This window comes from Amphiura filiformis, chromosome 17 (genome assembly GCF_039555335.1).
Source record: "Amphiura filiformis chromosome 17, Afil_fr2py, whole genome shotgun sequence".
Classification (NCBI taxonomy): domain Eukaryota; kingdom Metazoa; phylum Echinodermata; class Ophiuroidea; order Amphilepidida; family Amphiuridae; genus Amphiura; species Amphiura filiformis.
The window spans coordinates 8,252,894-8,270,367 of NC_092644.1; the positions used below are offsets into that span (position 1 = coordinate 8,252,894).

Below are 17,474 nucleotides of genomic sequence, written 5' to 3' on the forward strand. Positions count from 1 at the left end.
ACTTGTCCTCGTGCACTAATAACAAACTTAACTTAATAATCAAAAGGCTTATAATTATTATAAGAATAAGAAGCGGGAGAAGAATGTGAATGAAGATTATTTTGAAACGGACCCGATATAGCATTCATTTCTACATACTTACAAAGTATGATGCTTTGCATAACTTTTATTTTGCATAAAGAAACACCGCGCTATGTGTGTTGTAAGGGTGCATACTACCAAATTACTGCCCCTCATCATTTATTAGACATTAGGATAATCATCCCTAAAAACAGAAACATACAGTCATACAGCGTAAACTTAACATGTGTTTGAACCTGAGGTAGGTGTCAGGTTTGAACATGAACACTAACTTATGCAGGATACACCCCATGCATGCAGCCTATACGGTAGCAAACACGGAGAGGCTGAAGGTCACTCTGTATATTTATCTTCTACCTGACCAGCATGCAAATCCCTCAGAATTTGGACAACCGCAGGTCAAGGCTGTGTATGTGTTGTTGTTCGGTATCGGCCGCTTTAGGGGCAGGATACGGTCACTGTTCTAATATCCTCTACTTTCAAAGAATAATTCATATTATATGTAGCCTAACAAATTCATTTGTTACATACACTATCCGCTGTTTAAAATGTTTTTATTCCAGGACGGAATAAATGTATTCCACATAGAATAAAGTTGGTATTAGGAGTGGAGTGTACCCTATCTATTTTTTGCTACATCAGAAAATATTTCAAAATCGGAATAAATGCATTCTTGAATTCCCCCAAAGGAATTTTTGAAAAAGCATTTTATATAAAGGAAGCCGATAGGCCTACCTTTAACCCTTCTCCCCTTAAAAGGTATGAAAATACCAAAAACGACTTTATTCTCTGATCTTTTAGCATGTTCTGTTCATTCCCGTCATATAAAACAAAAAACGGCGTGATGTAGCACGGTGAGGATTAAAATTATCTCTGAATTTTTATCTGCAGTGAACGAGGTTGTTTACGTGCCTCGATTTAAATACACGGGCTTTAAAATTTCCTCCCACGTTCTCGAAACTCAACGCTGATTGGTCTGTTCCATTGCGCGTATTCGAAATTTCGAATACACGTATTAATGAACGTTATGAACTGTTTGGCCAACCATATGAGTCCACACTGCACGGTACATGTACATGCAAAGCATTAAACATGGCTGACTGTGTTTACGATATATGTGTGGTTGGTGCTGGTTTGTGGGGTTCAGCGGCTGCTTATCATGCATCTATGGATCCTGAAACAAAAGTTTGTTTAATTGGACCTGATGAGCCTAAAACAATTAAGGTAATTAAAATATACATGTAGGCCTATTAAATTCGATATATAGGTAAGGGATCTGGAATGAGCGTTTCGACAGTATTTTTGTGGGACATGAGAGCACATCAGACACATCGAATTACATTCTGAATACGAAGAATGTCTTTCTGATATCAAATAATTTTCTTTTTTGAAATTCACAATATAATACACATTTTATGACGAATTATTAAAATTTGATATTTTTCACATTTTTGATATATAACACTAACAGTACTCGATGTAAATTTTATAAATCTAATGATATATTCTTAAAGTGTATGTAGCTGGGAGGGAAAGCCGACGATCAATTGACAATTTTGACCTTTCACATTGAAGATATGGATTTTCCCCAAAAGACTTTATTTTTTTTTTGGTGTTTTGGGGAAAAAATCCATATCTTCAATACGAAAGGTCAAAATTTTGATCGTCGGCTTTTCATCCCACCTACATACACTTTAAGTATAAATCATCAGAGTTATAAAGTTTACTTCAAGTACTGTTAAATATCAAAAATATCAATTTTTAATCATTTGCCATAAAATGTGTATTACATTGCGAATTTCAAAAAATCAAAATTATTTGATATCAGAATTCAGAAGGACATTCTTCGTATTCAGAATGCAATTCGATATGTCTGATGTGCTCTAATGTCCCACAATAAATACTGTCCAAACGTTCATACCTCATCCCTTAAGTTTAGGTTATGTTTATGTAAATTTTAGTATACGTCTAGGGCTCAACATATTTGATATCAGAAGGACATTAGAACTTGACGAAAATCTTTTCCCCCTTTTTTGGTTCCCCCAATAATCCATCCCGGGGTACACATTATTGACACAAATATCAGGTTTGAAAATAAAACACAACAACTTCATTTTGCCATGTTGTATCCTCGTTTTCTAGAATTGCACCAACAGGACGGTATTTGGTGCATACTATGATCAAGCACGTATAGTTGCTGTACCTTGGAAATAATAAAGTGGATTATACAGATGCTGTGCTGGCACTAAGGGCTCATAAAGGATTTGATATCTTGGAAAGAAAAACAGGTGAGAGTATATTTATATGATCACAGCCACATCTCTAGTTTTGCATAATCAATTTCGGTTAGGAAAGGCCTCAAACATTGTGAAATGAGAATTTAGAGAATTTCTTTATTTAAATATTATACATTTTGAATGATTATGAGTTCAATGGTAAGAATGTTTTCATGAGGTGATATATGGAATGTTCCATTCAACGAGGCTTTAGTTATTTACTTGTATGTGAGCTTAACATGATTAAGTGTAAGTGCAACACATTAACTCTCTTCACGCGGGTGTCGACTGCAGACGACAGTTTCAAAATTTTTTTAAAATTTCAGAAATTTCAGAAATGTAAATTTTCATGACCATATTTGGAATCAGCATGAAAAATGCATTAAAATGAGTACAAACAAGCCTAGTATTGGTTCAGTAGTTCTTAAGATAGCTCTTGATATTTTGAGAAAATATTTCAAAACTTGAACTTTTTCCGTTGAAGCGCATGGCTAGCACGCAGAGCATTAAGTATTAATTATAAAATTTGAAAGACTAAAAAACTAAAAGAGAATGTACATGTAGTAAAATTATTATTTCACCAAATTAATGTTTGACCCTGGCTGGCACTATCCTCTGGTATTGATTCCTGCCCTCTATCAGTTAGGTAATCTGATCCCCTATTTTGATCTTTTGGCCTTGGTCAACCCACATGTTTGATGCTTGCCATGTGGCACCCCTGGCAGTGTTTTTACTTTAGGCCCTAACTTTACGCCACCATTTTCTTTAGTAGACTTTTATTTGTTTGTCAACTTTATTTATTATTTATTGCAAATTGTTCATTCCATTATTACACATCACTTCCTTCCCAGATCTCTCATGATCTCATAAAAAGGGATCTTGATAATATTATGTGTAGATTTAGAAACATCTCAAATAACTCTCTCTCTCTAGTCTTATGCTGATCTGATATACCATCAATACATTCTGAAACTGGCTCTCAGTAATTATCATGAATTATTGTGTTTTGTGATTTCTTTTGCTGGATTTCGACCAAGGGGATCTTCCATCGGTCCCCCGGACCCATGATCATCGACGAGGCCTCACTTTTTATTACATACATGTACATAGTAAAAGACACCGTAATTTTTGCCCAAGTTGCCCACGTGAGACAAGACATGATTCTTTTTGTGACAAATAACTGAAATTGCTGAAATAATTGATAACAATTAAATTTACGATGTATTGATACTGTTGCTCTACATGTTCACCATTGATATCTGTTCTTGTTTTAAGGGATTTCGTTTTACACTGAATGCCCTTTTCTTAAAAACAAAAAAATGGGAAGCGACCATATACATGACTGTCAAACATCACTAAAACTTCTGGAAGCTGAACATCACTTACTATCACATAAGCAACTCATGGAACGGTATCCGTTTATGACATTTGAAGATGGTCACGAAGGTGTGGTAGAACTATCAACATGTGGGCTTGTCAACCCAAGAAAACTTGTCAAGGCTCAAAGAACTGCTGCTCATTTGCAAGGATGCGACATTATGACCACCATCGTAGATCAGATTTATGAAAACTGTGATGAACCTTTGGGCAGCAAGATTCTTAGTGTGGTAACAGCAAATGGACAAATCGTTCGATCACGAAAGGTTCTACTTTGTACAGGTGCTTTCACGGTTACCAAACCGCTTCTTCCGCCACACCTTCTTCCAGATATAAGATTGGCGCCATCGCAGGCGTTAAAACTTGAGGTCAGCGCAGACGATTTAGAGAATCTTCGTGGGATACCGATGATGGAATTCTGGAGGAGTAAAGATGACCGTGAAAATGGTTACTTGTGTCCGCCTGTTACTTATCCAAATGGTAGGTATAACCATGTATAACGCTACGAAATAATAGGCTTAATACCACAGGGCCAGAGCCTGGGTCAGAGTGCGACACCCGTCCAATTTGAAAGGGATGAGGGCACTTGCACCGCTGCGCACAGCAGGCGTGTATCACATTCATATGCCATAATGTTCATAATTCATTGCGGCAACACCGCGTCGTGAAAAATTCGGAACACTACATTTCAACAAATTCATAACTCACAAACTGTCCACAACGCGTTGCGAAAATTCCAATAGACGTTGTGGAAATCGACAACGCGTTGTGGTAAGGTTGTGTGTTTGAGTTTCCAGAAATGCAGTTCTGATTGGGTGATATCACAACACGTGAAATTTTCGCAACGCGTTGTAATTTTTTCGCAACGCGTTTCCGCAATGCGTAATGAACCTTGTGACTTGACATGGTTAGTTATTACGGAAAATGTGCAGCGCCGACCGGGGGCAGGAGGGATGAGGGAAGGCACGTTGCCCCTGCCTTGGCCCGAGATACCGGGAAAAATCTACAATGTCACCCATCACCTGTTTCAGGCCAATATTAACCAAATGGGATCACATTTTGAGCATCAATATTGTAAAATTTCGCGCGCTCTTTGAGTACTTGTCCCGGTATATACATTCTGAAGTTTTGGCCGGTACATGGCACTGAACGGTTTGAGGGGGTATGGGGAGATCAGGCTAGGCATAAGAACAATAGTCGGTGATATAACCGGTGATATCATGTTTCGTCGGTACATTCACAAGTGCAAAGTTCCCCACATCTCGTTCCGAAAATATGGCTACGCCACTGCACTGACGCTCTGATATGCTACCGAGTGATAACGCATAGTTCACTACCCGATTCCTATTGCTATCGCCCTAGAGGTACACTCGACTACGTCATTGGTACTCTGTGGGTACTCATAGAGTACACACATCGGAATCAAATGTACAAAAAACATGCTAGTACTGGATTGGTACTACTCTATACAGTAGTCACAAAGGTATAGTGGCTACTCTATAGCCACAGCAGTGTACCTCTGGGGTCGGCAGGAATCTATATAAAGTAGTGTAGATAACGTGTACTCAGAAAATGACGAGATACAAAATTGTTACTAGTCAGGACATTTTCAATTAATTTAATTCTAGGTAAAACCTACCTAAAGATTGGCCATGAACGTCTTGGATATTTTGAGAGATACACGGATGTTGCTGAATGGTACCGTGGTGATGGAGACCAAGAGGTTACTGAAAAGTTGAAGAAATCGATTCATGCCTTCCTACCAGGTACGTACGCTCATTATGTCAGCATTGAGAAGTTTTGATTTCTTCCGCCTTGGTGCTTACGCCCGTCTGACTCTTCGAAATCAGTTAGATGCAGCACGAAGGCGCAAGAAATCATACACCGTACATTGTCTGCCTTTGTCTCTTTTGTCAAAAACCCAACACCACTCATTCAGAGGCATGTATGAGTGTAGATGGAAATCTACGGTATTCTTCTGCCTGACGTCTGTATTTTTTCGACCGATAACCCTGAAACCCGATAGTTTATCACAAATCATCAAGAAACGATCCAACTCATTGGTCAGATTTCAATCGTTTATTCCTGGCGACTAAAGTATTAAAGGAAGTCTTCGGCAATCACACATTATGCTTTATATGTTAGGTAAATAAATTAAATATGCTCATTGACCATAAAAACGAATAAAAACAGCCGCGTGTCTCAACACACGATATTCAAGATTTGCGGGCGCCGAAAATGTCTGGTGCAATGACGTTGCCCCAGACAGTTTCGACGCGGGAATTTTGAATATCGCGTGTTAAGAGCCGACTGTTTGTATTTGTTTTTTATGGTCAAATTGAGTTTGTTTGAAATAAAACCACATGATTCGTGCTTGATAATTATTTTTCTAACATATAAGGCATAATGTCGTGATTCACGGAGACTTCATTTGATTATGACGCAATCAAGGAAAATTAGTCATTTTGTTAATCCATAAAAATTGGAACTTGTGTTTATTAATCATGTTCATATTACTGCAAATTTCATGTGGCTATATTCCAAAATCAAGTTAATCAAAATAAGTTGTTTAAACTGAATAATATTCTTCTTTCGTCATTTTCTTTATGCCAGGTTTCGAACCGTTGTCATTTGATGTACATCCCTGTGTTTTGACAGCAACTAAAAACAACTTGCCGTACATAGACATGATCACTCCACAAATTGGAATCGCTGTCGGTGGGAATGGCGAAGGTGCAAGGTGGTCGTATGAAGTGGGCAAAATAGCAGCTAACATGATAACTAAAGGACAGTGGGATTATGATCTTCCTAAGGACAATTTTAAAGTTCAATTTCAAGATCAAATCGTGGCTTCTAAACTTTAAAAAAAATGTATCAAACTTTCAGTCACCCAAAAAAACCTCACTTGCTTAATTACCACACTGAATAAACTATGATTAAGTTAACTATAGCCTACATGTTACTGTTAAGGGATCAGATAGCAATGTTTGCACACAGAGGAGGCTTAAAGGCATTCCTACAGTGCACTATGATTGGGAAATTTGATCAATATAACCTAATCTTAAAGGCAAAGTCCCCATTACTACACACACAAAATGGTAATTTTAAAATTGCAGCCAACGAGCTAATAGTTGAGACTTAAAGTCAAATTAAATTGGATTTTCTTATAGAAAAGATTCTTAATGTCCCACTGCATTAATTTTATTCATAAGTATCAATGTTTTGAATGTTAAATAAAAGGATGAAAACAGCAGATATTTGCACACAATCCCAATGCAAGGTATGGTCAACTGTGCCACATGTGTACAAAAGCCAGATATACCAAGGTCAGAAACCCCATTGGGTTATGGGAATGTCTTTATACATCCTCTGGTTTGCACAGTATTATTCCAATTTAAAGTGTATGTATAGCTGGGGGGAAGCCGACCATCATTTGAAAATATAATAATTTGATAATAATTTAATAATAATTTGCCATAAAATAGTTTTTAAAAAATCACAATTATTTTATAATCATTTTATATCAGGACATTCCTCGTATTTAGAATGCAATTTGGTGGGTCTGGTCTGCTCTCAGGACCCACCAAAATACTGTGCAAACATTGCTATCCGAGCCCTTAACAAAGTACTTGATATGCTACTCTTTGTCCTCTGCCAGTTAGATAAATTAAGGGACCTCGTCTTTTCACAGACAATTAAAACATATATTTCATCTTAATCGGTATTGTATCAACATCATATCGGAATGTAATTTAGTCAGCAGATTCATATTCCAAAGGTTCGATATTTCGTCGAAGGCACGTTTTACATAGGTTTGATACTGTATAGTCCGAAAATAAATCAAGATTTGAATAGTCCGAATTGAGCATGTAGAAGAATTGTAGAAAAAAAACCCCGAAATAACGAGCCCTGACCAAATATGACATGCTACCATGAAATGAGCGTAAAGTCGCAAGTTGATAGTTTCGAAACGACCTGGCTACTGCGTTGGTGTTCTCCGGGGGTGTTCTTTGTTTCACACACAAGCCAGAAGTATTTCTGTATTTACTTTGTGAATGGGGGCACTATGTGCCATTCACGGAAGACATACTACTGGTTTGTACAGGTGCGCGGCAAACAAAGAACATCAACTCGGCCAGGATGTCTCGAAACTACAAACTTGCGACTTTATACTCATTTTGATTGTAGCAGGTCACATAACATTTCGGACTCTCCAGAATGTCGAACATTCATTAAAGCTCTTTAAAATTGCAGTATTGTAGAGTAAAATATGCTGAATAAATTTAGGATGGAACCATGCTAGATTTTGCCATTTTAGCTGCCATCTTTAATTTCAAAATGCCGCCATATTTACCATAGTAACATGTGAAGGAAATCTATGGGTTTGTTTTGAAGGTACATGTCATAGGAAACTTAACATATCCAATATTGATATTTAAGTGGTTGGTAGTGGTTGATAGTTAATAAAAAAAAGTCTAGTGTATCAATGTGAAATAACTGAAGCCAGCCTGAGAGATGTTTTTCACTTCTATCTGGACATTCGTTGATACCTCGGGTATTTTCACATGCATTTTTGAGCGGTAAAATTCTTTCAGCTCATATCCCGTCAGCTTAACGTAGACAATCGTAGGAAGAGAAAGAATAACATCATACACATCCAAAAGCCACTCCAGCGTATGCTGATGTCCGCGCTTCAACAGATACAATCTTTCGATAGAGGGATGACCGCACAGAACCCTAATACCAAGTGGGGTATAGTCTCCATCTAAAAGCTTCAGAGTCTTAAGTTTCTTTAAATGTTTAGCGATGAGGGCAATGTTTCCATCCGTAATAGTCTTGCCCTGGAGTTCCAACACTTGTAACTGTGTCCATAAGGAGGTTACCAGAGCAAAGGTTTGGCTTGAGAGTGCGTCTATTTGAGCTAATCCCAGACATTTCAACCCCTGCCATTTGTCAACAATGCCAAACAAAAACTGGTCGATATCAACGTTGAAACTACACAAGTTTGAAAATTTAAAAGTCTTTAAGTTGGTCAACTTGCCAAGTGGCAACATCGCTGACAGGGTTTGCACATCAGTTACATACATATTGAGAACGCTGAGTTCTGTTAGTTGGGAAAGCGCAACACATACCTCTGCTGACACTACCAATCCGTGAATGGTCAAACGTCGCAGATTTTTACACTGCGCAAGGCGATGTAACACTTGCCACTGATTACTATTAACTTTAAACGATAATGAACAAACTTTGAGAGTTTTAGGCATGGGCATTATTTCATGAAGGGGGATATATTCGTGCCAATTTATAGCTGTCATGTTTGGAGCATCTCTTGCAGAAAGGAAGGAAACAATTTCCAGATTGCCACAATTTGTCTTTAGATGTTTCAGGATATCCTTGTTTACAAACTTAAGATAAATAGATTTCAATGAGCCACTGGTGTACTTCTTCAGGAAATCCAGAACAGATTCTATGGTGGCTAAAAACATCCAAGTCTTGCCGTATATTCTAGGTCTGAACATCTGCAATTGCTTCTCTGTCAGCTGTTGCTCTTGCCAGAAATCAACATGTGTCCACACTTGTGGGTTAGACAGGATCCTGTGGTATCTCTTAGACACAGCTCTGTTAACAAAGAAATAATCAGTCGAAAGTACGATATTTAAACAACAGTAACATCGTCATCGTCATCATCATCATCATCATCATCATCGTCATCATCATCGTTACCGTCGTCATCATCGTCACCGTCATCATCATCATCATCATCATCATCATCGTCGTCGTCATCATCATCGTCATTATCATCATCGTCATCATCGTCATCGTCATTATCATCCTCGTCGTCGTCATCATCGCCATCATCATCATCGTAATCGTCGTCATTATCATCGTCATCATCATCATCGTCATCATCATCATCATCATCGTCATCATCATCGTTACCGTCGTCATCATCATAATCATTATCATCATCGTCATCATCATCGTCATCGTCAACATCATCATCGTCGTCGTCATCGTCATCGTCGTCATCATCATCATCATATTCATCATCATTATCCTCATCGTCATCATCACCATCATCGCCGTCGTCATCGTCGTCATCAACATTATCATCATCGTCATCGTCGTCATCATCATCGTCGCCATTATCATCATCGTCATCGTCATCAGCGTCGTCATCATCATCGTCATTATCATCATCATCATCGTCGTCGTCGTCGTCGTCGTCGTCGTCGTCGTCATCATCATCGTCATCATCATCGTCATCGTCGTCATCATCATTATCATCATCACCGTCATCGTCGTCATCATCATCGTCATCGTCGTCATTATCATCGAAATCATTATCGTCTTCATCATCATCATCGTCATCGTCGTCGTCGTCGTCGTCGTCGTCGCCGTCGTCATCGTCATTGTCATAATCATCGTCGTCTTCGTCGTCGTCGTCGTCGTCGTCGTCGTCGTCGTCGTCGTCGTCATCATCGTCGTCATCATCGTCGTCGTCATTATCATCGTCATCATTATCGTCGTCATCGTTGTCGTTGTCGTCGTAGTCGTCGTCATCATCATCATCATCATCATTATCAAATAATGACGTAGTATACTAACCGCATAACCAGAAGTCGTTCATAAAGAGTCAGAAATGAGAAGATGATTATGAGAACATCATCTGGAAGAAAGTCAAAATGGTATCCAGAAGACGTCGCTTGATCCATCTTCGTATTAGCTTTGGATTACAAGGAAAACTACCACACAGAATCTCCTAAACATATAAAAGTATAAGTGGTTTTATAGTTAATCCGCAGTGGCGTAGCTAGGGGATAGGGCAATGATTTCTATCACCAAAATGGTAAATTATTACAATTATTGTCCGTTGTGTTCATATTGGGGTCCTTAGCTAGTGTTCAAATTTGGCCCTCAAGTTCAAGATAGCATCAAATTTAGGTACACCCTGTAACTCCAATACAACATTAAATCCAATGCGTTCCAACTTTTGAGCCCCTTGCCCAAAATTAATGTGTGGTATATCATTTTAAGGTTTTTTGGTACAAGGAATTCATTTTGGAGGTTGTTGTTCTCCTCAAAGGGTGGGATCAGCTCAAATCCAAGATGGCTGCCATCAGCCATCTTAAAAATATAACTTTTGAACCCCTTGGCCAAAACTGATGTACAATATATCATTTCAAGGGTTTTCTGGTATGAGGAATCCATTTCTGGGTTGCTTTTCTCCTTAATGGTCGCGATCAAATCCAAGATGTCTGCCATCCGCCATCTTGAAAATGAAATGAAAGCAATGCGAGCTTTTCGAAGTGTATCAGTAGCACTCTTGACACGGAGATGCGCACACTTAATGCTGAGGACATAGTTGACCTCGTTTGCCGACACCATAATGGATACTGGAATGCTGTCTCTGCTGATCAGTTTGGAGAACCAAATATGAAGATTGGTTAAGGAGCTCTTAAATGCATGACGTTATCTCCAGAATTAGTCTTGGAATGGATAGATGCCTTTTCTATTACTGTCCATGTTTCAGAGAGGGTAGGCACAATTTATTCTGATACTACAACAGCCCATCCTGCTCAGAAGCACAAAGAAGAGTTGGATCACCGACAATGCCAAAGATCGAGCTCGCATAGTTGCAGAAGTAGGAAAGTACCCTCATCCACTAGAAGACACTCGTCCTCATCTGTATAATCCTGTCAGTGGACAAATTGCATCTACTGATGTGAATGTAGCAGATTCTCTCACAATTGGAGAACAGATGGAAGCGGAATTCATCAGTAGCCAGATCAAAACCATGCGCAAACTCAAAAAGAAATGCAAGAATGCAAGAAGAAACATGATCAAGCCCATGAACTTAAAGACAATTTTCCTCCGGTCAATAATGGTTAGTCACCGGCGTCAGGTGCATCTTAGGTCTATGTTCAACTATGAGCTCTGTTCTGTGCCTTCATCTCTAATTGATGAATTCGGATATTGTCAAACGTCTTTGTGTGATCGAGATCTCGCCCAAAAATGACGTCGACACTGTCATCGTGGATGTTTCACAGCTGTTGTACCATGTCATGTGGCCTTATGATGGAATTCCCTCAGATCTGATTGTCTCCATGCAAGCTCGCATAGATCGCTATCCAGAGAGAGCAAAGAAAATCTTTGTCTTCGACAAATACCAGGGCATCTCTGCCAAATATGAGAGGTTGCGTAGGGCTGGCAAGACTGTCATAGAGTATAGTAATCTACCAAAGAGAGAAGTTGTAGTGAAGAGCACAAACAACAAGAAGAAGTTGGAAAGTGTGTTACCTAGGGAGAGAATGTGATAATAGAGAGTCCCGATGATGGAGAATATGAGCATGACGAGGCAGACATTACCATTGTGTCCTATGTTTTTGATGCTGCCAACTCTGGACAGAACACAATAAGGATCCTCTGTGATAATACAGCTGTATTTGTCCTACTGGTTTACTAGGTGTATTGGGCAAAGCTACAATGCAAGGTGCAAATGAAACGATGGTATGGAACAATCCTGCATATCAATGCCACATGTGCCACCCTGTGACCCAAGTCTCTCCAGCTGCTTGGAATGCATGCTCTTAGTGGTTTTGACACAACTTCATAGCCATTCTACAAAGGCAAGACAAGTGCGCTGTATAATTTACTTGCCGGAGACTTCCCAGGTTTGGCGAATGCGCTTGGTGAAGTTAGCTCCACCACAGAAGAGGTCGTAGAGGCCGCCAAACCATACTACTTGGCATGGTATGGTCAACCACAAGGGACATCCGTGGAACATGTTCGCTTCACGCTCTTTACCAAGAAGAAGACAACACCCAAAATTATGGCACTACCGCCGATACCTGCAAATTTTGCACTTCATGTACTTCGTGCTCATCTACAGGTGATGCTGTGGAAGTCTGCAAATCAGCAAGCCCCTCCTGAGGAGTCAGCAGATATCACAAAGTTTGTCTGACTCTGACAGATCAAGGACGACACCCCTATGCCTGTCATTGCTCAAGTGGACCCAGCACCACCTGAACTGATGGACGTCATCCGTTGTCACTGTAAAGCACTAGAGAGAAAGTGCGGGACCGAGGCGTGCATAAACATATCATAAGCTTTAAAATGGTATATCATTTGACTTCAAATGATATCCAGAAGCGGGGTTATGGTTTGTTGAACTCTGCTCCTTCAACAAAATGGTACTTTTTCGGTTCTACATGTGTCTCTTTTTCCACATTGCTGGTAATAAAGTCATATTTGGCAGTCATTTCAAATCATCCCCAAGTCAATGAGGTTCAGGAATGTCGTCTCATTGTTAATTGTTGGTTATACATACCTAGACAAAATACAATGCAAACCCACCACAAATCAAGAAAAAAACTTCATATAGTACCAACTATTGCAAGGTTGGTGTACAGGGCCTATGGGAGTGTCAACTGGACTTAAGTGGACCACTTACCCAACGGACCACTATCCCCTCATCATATTAACAACACGGAAGTGCGTTATTGAAAAATATGTTCAAGACCCCTTTTGAACATTGATTGACTCCCACTTTTGTACTAATTTCATCAAATCACCTCCCACTTTTTTCTCAAAAATCTGTCACCGATTGACCCTACTTTGATTTGAAGTCTTGGCTGATCGTCCCTGTCACTCCTACCAAGTACCCTCCCCTCCTCTGTATATAATGATGCAAACGAGGTAATTAAATGAAGGGCTTCAAAATCAAGATTTACTACTGAAACTGAATAAAATAGTGCTTATAGTTGGTGCCCCTTTAACGGTAACCATATTAACAACACGGAAGTACGTTATTGAAAATGTGTGTGTCTGATACATACAAATGCACAATATGTATGTATGTATGTATGTATGCATATATACCAGCAATAATATCTACACATTTGGTTTCATTTTCACCGATTATTACAAGCACATTCTTTGGCTTCCAAATTAGTTTATAGCAAGCACGATAAAAAATATCTTATACTGCGACCCCGGGACTACCGTCGACTTACCTGCTCGATCAACTGCATGGTTAAGATATATTGAAAATCATGACCCGAACCAATGACCTATAGAGGTCAGTGACTAAAGGGCTCATTACACCAAATCACTGCGCGAAAGGTGCAAGGGCGATGAGTTCCGGTTAAAAGTATACATGGCTACTGAAGACAATAGAGACTTTGCGGAATGAAGTTACTGGAACTTTAACGGCAACTTCAAAAATATCGATTCGATTTCTTGCTCAAATTCACTTCAACGCGATTGGTTTCTGCACCAACAGCGTACGTTTAGACTAGGGGAAGTGTATCAATGGGTGATCAAAAGAAGGGTATGTAAAAGCGACTGCAACAAATTTCTCCCCTTTGTTTGCTGAAGTGGTTTGTTGCTAACACTTATTACAATAGGCGCTTAGTTTGAATAAACATGGATTACATCTCTAGGCGATGACCAATGCAATGGGAATTAGGCCTATGTTATGAGCTATACGCTAATATTATACTTCTAAACATGTTTCAATTAACTATTCTTGTGATATGCCTATATTATTGTCCCGGATTATTATAATAAAAGCTCAATTATTATTCCAGTAAACGTTAGCTTTGTCAATTTTATATTTCCATCAGGACACAAGCCCATTTTATCTGTTTGCTCTCCCTAGCCACCCCCACCACCTCTCCATATCCTCCCCTCCCTACATCTATTCATCTATCCTCACTTCCCCACTCCCCAGTGGCGTTGCCAGGAGTTTTCTTTTAGGAGGGCAAGGACTCCTCTTTGCATTCTGATCGAATTAAATATATCTTCCCGAATGATCCTCATTTTGTTCTTTAAAAACTCCCAGAATTTTGAATTTCAACCAACATACATGTATTTCTGGATGCTCCTTTTCTGACATTCTTATTTTTTGTAACAAATAGGCCTCCTCTTTTAATAATGAATAATGGCGCTATAATGATATAAAGCAAAAAACAAAAATAAACAAACATATAAGGGGCGAAATAAATAAGAAAACATGACCATATATTGCCAAGCATGGTACGAGGAATATGGAAAAAAATATGAGAGCACCTCCTCCCATTAGAAAAATTAGTTCATACTGCAGTTACTGTCCGTTTTCCTATATTCGCGACCTTTACAAATAGTGTATGTTAGAAGTATATTGCATTTGCCTAGTTAACATCACTGTGTGAAAAATAACCGGCCAATATTTAAACTATTCTCCAAACTTCTAGCAAATATATTTCTCTAACATGACCTAAAATTACAGCTAGGTTAGATGTTCAGAAATAGTCGCACTTTCGTAGAATATGAGTGAGGGCAAAGCATAGCTAGCTCATAGCTAGCCAACTCCCCGTGTTAATTGAATGGAGATTTGACCGAAAATATTGAGCTATATTGGTAACGGACCGCTCCGTTCTGAAGGATGCCACAAAAAAACGGTACAAGCTACATTTAAACTATTCTATGAAATTCTAGAAAATATAGTTTTGTAACATGTCCTAAATTTTTAGCTAATTTAGGTGTTTGGAAATAGTCGCACTTTTGTGTTTTAGGAAGGATATGTAAACGACAGATAACACCAAAAATATGAAGAAATTATTTCCAAACCGTGTTAAGTCAACAATCATTATGTTGCTCATTTTCAAGAATGCTGGTTAACAAAAAGCAGGCCATTGTCTCATTTCGTGAACAAAGGTCCACATACCATTGTTTCCTTGCGTTTCCTTTATAATCAGTTACCCAACTGAAGCTGTATTATAGCACCTCATAGCGATACCGCACATATAAAACAGACACATGTGCACAACCAGAGAAGATCCGATTTAATCAGTTGAGCTGTTTCAATGAGTGTTATCTTGGTTTAATAGCTTTTAATGGGGTTTAAGTCCTGCAAAGGTCGAGATGAATTCTACTGTAGACATGACTGCATCATGTTAAAATAAAACAAAGAAAAAAAATATGAAAATGTGCATGATATATGCAAATACCTAAAAGTAAAGAAATAATCAAGCGAAATAAATACATCATGAGCTATCTTGTCAAGAATGATAATGGGCGCAGTGATATGTAATGTTATTTAAGATTAATTAGTATAAATGACAGACTGTCATGGTATAAAAGTGTACAGAGGCGAGCTGGTTGTCAGTGCCACGGCGAAACACTTCCTGTTTCCATCGGGACATGGACTTTGGTCTCGGTCGTTGTATCGGGATGCCTGACCAGAATTAAATGTAATTCACGCGTATCAACGTATTGGCTTGCAAATTATTCACATTTACGCTGAAACTGTTTCCTTTTTTCTCACATAGATGCATAAAGGGGACATTATTTGACATTGTATGTAAGTTTGAAGAGAATCCATATCCTAAACCGACAGGGTTACCCCTTTTACAAAATAACGGTTACAACGATGAAAGCCATGGATAATTACTGTATCATTGTAATGGGCCTGACATTTGTTTTGTGGTGACCTAAATTCATAGCCATTTTGGCTCACGCTCTTTTGTTTTTGGCGCCCTCTACGGAGGCGCCAAAATATAGGCATGACTTTGTGATTCTTTGTGAAAAGCTTCTAATTTCACTCTTGCTAGATTGACTTCGCAATTGTTTTGCTAAAATTATGCCCAGCTCAGAAATAAAACCACAATTTGCTTGGATTTTATTTTATTATTGTTTTCTGATATGCACAGGATAAAATGGTGAGCGTATATTCTTTGTTTAAAATACAAAATTAGGATTTATAAAACACCAAATAAATCCTGACCTTTGTATGGGTTCAACCAGTTTACCGTGTGCCTTAGAAACCCGATAGACGGTGACATTTGACCATACACTAGGATCCACAACATGCTCATCTATCATGGGAACAGTTCTTAAGCCCTAATACATTTGTAGGCCTACTTTCATCCTTTGAAAATTTGGGTACACAAACTCATACTCTGCAACTTGAGGTCAAATTTTGCACTATGATTATGTAATTGAGGTTATTGGACTATGCCATTGGGATGAGACTATTGTGGTCCATAGTGATAAAATCAATTAACGAGGACTCTACTGATGGCTTTTGTTTGCTAATTACCATAGAATCTATATAGCGGTTATTGCCAAAGTTACAATATGGTGGCACAATTGGGCGGAAAACTGTATGCAAACAACACGGCATATTAATTATACATGTTCTACATTGTTGTATTTTAAAACACTGAAGACCAAAATTGACGTTATTGCCATGATTGGATCATGGAGGTAGTAAGCCTACTACAACTCTGGCGGAAATTCGTTGCCACACCAGGGCCACACCAGCACGTTCTGGTGTTAAAAGCACGCAATCGAAGCTAAATATGGGATAGTTCCGTACTATTTTGTATAATAGTTGCAAATGCACATTCAGATTACACTTGCCCTTCCCCACCCCCCACCCCCCATTTTCCAATGTTGGGAGACTGTAATGTAGAAATGATGACGATTTTGTCCAAATCAACATTGCAATAGGGGAGCGGGGAAGGATGTTGGCCAATTAACGCTCAGGTGTGGCAACATTTTTCGCCAAGGTTGTAGCTATACTACCTCCATGATTGGATTAAGTAAATAACTAAATCCTGTTATCTACCCAGCAATGTTTGCTTATCATAATAATTGTAACAAACTGTAGACAGAAAAGGCAAACAGACAGAAATTTAGAGTTTTAAATTAGAGAGTTGACAGGAAGTTGTAAGAGTTAAATTGTTATGGATA

General features: G+C 38.7%; 2 protein-coding genes across 2 annotated transcripts; one reads left to right on the forward strand and one right to left on the reverse strand.

The window, feature by feature from the left end:
* The first annotated feature begins 3,661 nt into the window (after positions 1-3,661).
* On the forward strand, positions 3,662-7,149 carry LOC140136889 (monomeric sarcosine oxidase-like). Its single transcript, XM_072158510.1, has 3 exons — positions 3,662-4,214; positions 5,363-5,500; positions 6,348-7,149. Exons 1-3 carry the CDS (start codon positions 3,677-3,679, stop codon positions 6,596-6,598), a joined length of 927 nt encoding a protein of 308 aa, XP_072014611.1. The 5' UTR covers positions 3,662-3,676; the 3' UTR covers positions 6,599-7,149.
* Positions 7,150-7,215: 66 nt separating this feature from the next.
* LOC140136890 (uncharacterized) lies at positions 7,216-13,824 on the reverse strand. The gene is made up of 3 exons (XM_072158511.1): positions 13,751-13,824; positions 10,344-10,497; positions 7,216-9,353 (listed from the first exon to the last, which is right to left on the reverse strand). Exons 2-3 carry the CDS (start codon positions 10,448-10,450, stop codon positions 8,210-8,212), a joined length of 1,251 nt encoding a protein of 416 aa, XP_072014612.1. The 5' UTR covers positions 10,451-10,497; positions 13,751-13,824; the 3' UTR covers positions 7,216-8,209.
* Between the last annotated feature and the right edge of the window lie 3,650 nt (positions 13,825-17,474).

Excerpts from the sequence above, each read along its gene's own strand:
- LOC140136889 (XM_072158510.1), top strand. The coding sequence starts at position 3,677 with ATGGGAAGCGACCATATACATGACTGTCAAACATCACTAAAACTTCTG. Across the intron at positions 4,215-5,362 it reads GCCTGTTACTTATCCAAATG|GTAAAACCTACCTAAAGATT; the intron begins GTAGGTATAACC and ends ATTTAATTCTAG. Across the intron at positions 5,501-6,347 it reads GATTCATGCCTTCCTACCAG|GTTTCGAACCGTTGTCATTT; the intron begins GTACGTACGCTC and ends TCTTTATGCCAG.
- LOC140136890 (XM_072158511.1), bottom strand. The coding sequence starts at position 10,450 with ATGGATCAAGCGACGTCTTCTGGATACCATTTTGACTTTCTTCCAGAT. Across the intron at positions 9,354-10,343 it reads GAACGACTTCTGGTTATGCG|AGCTGTGTCTAAGAGATACC; the intron begins GTTAGTATACTA and ends CTTTGTTAACAG.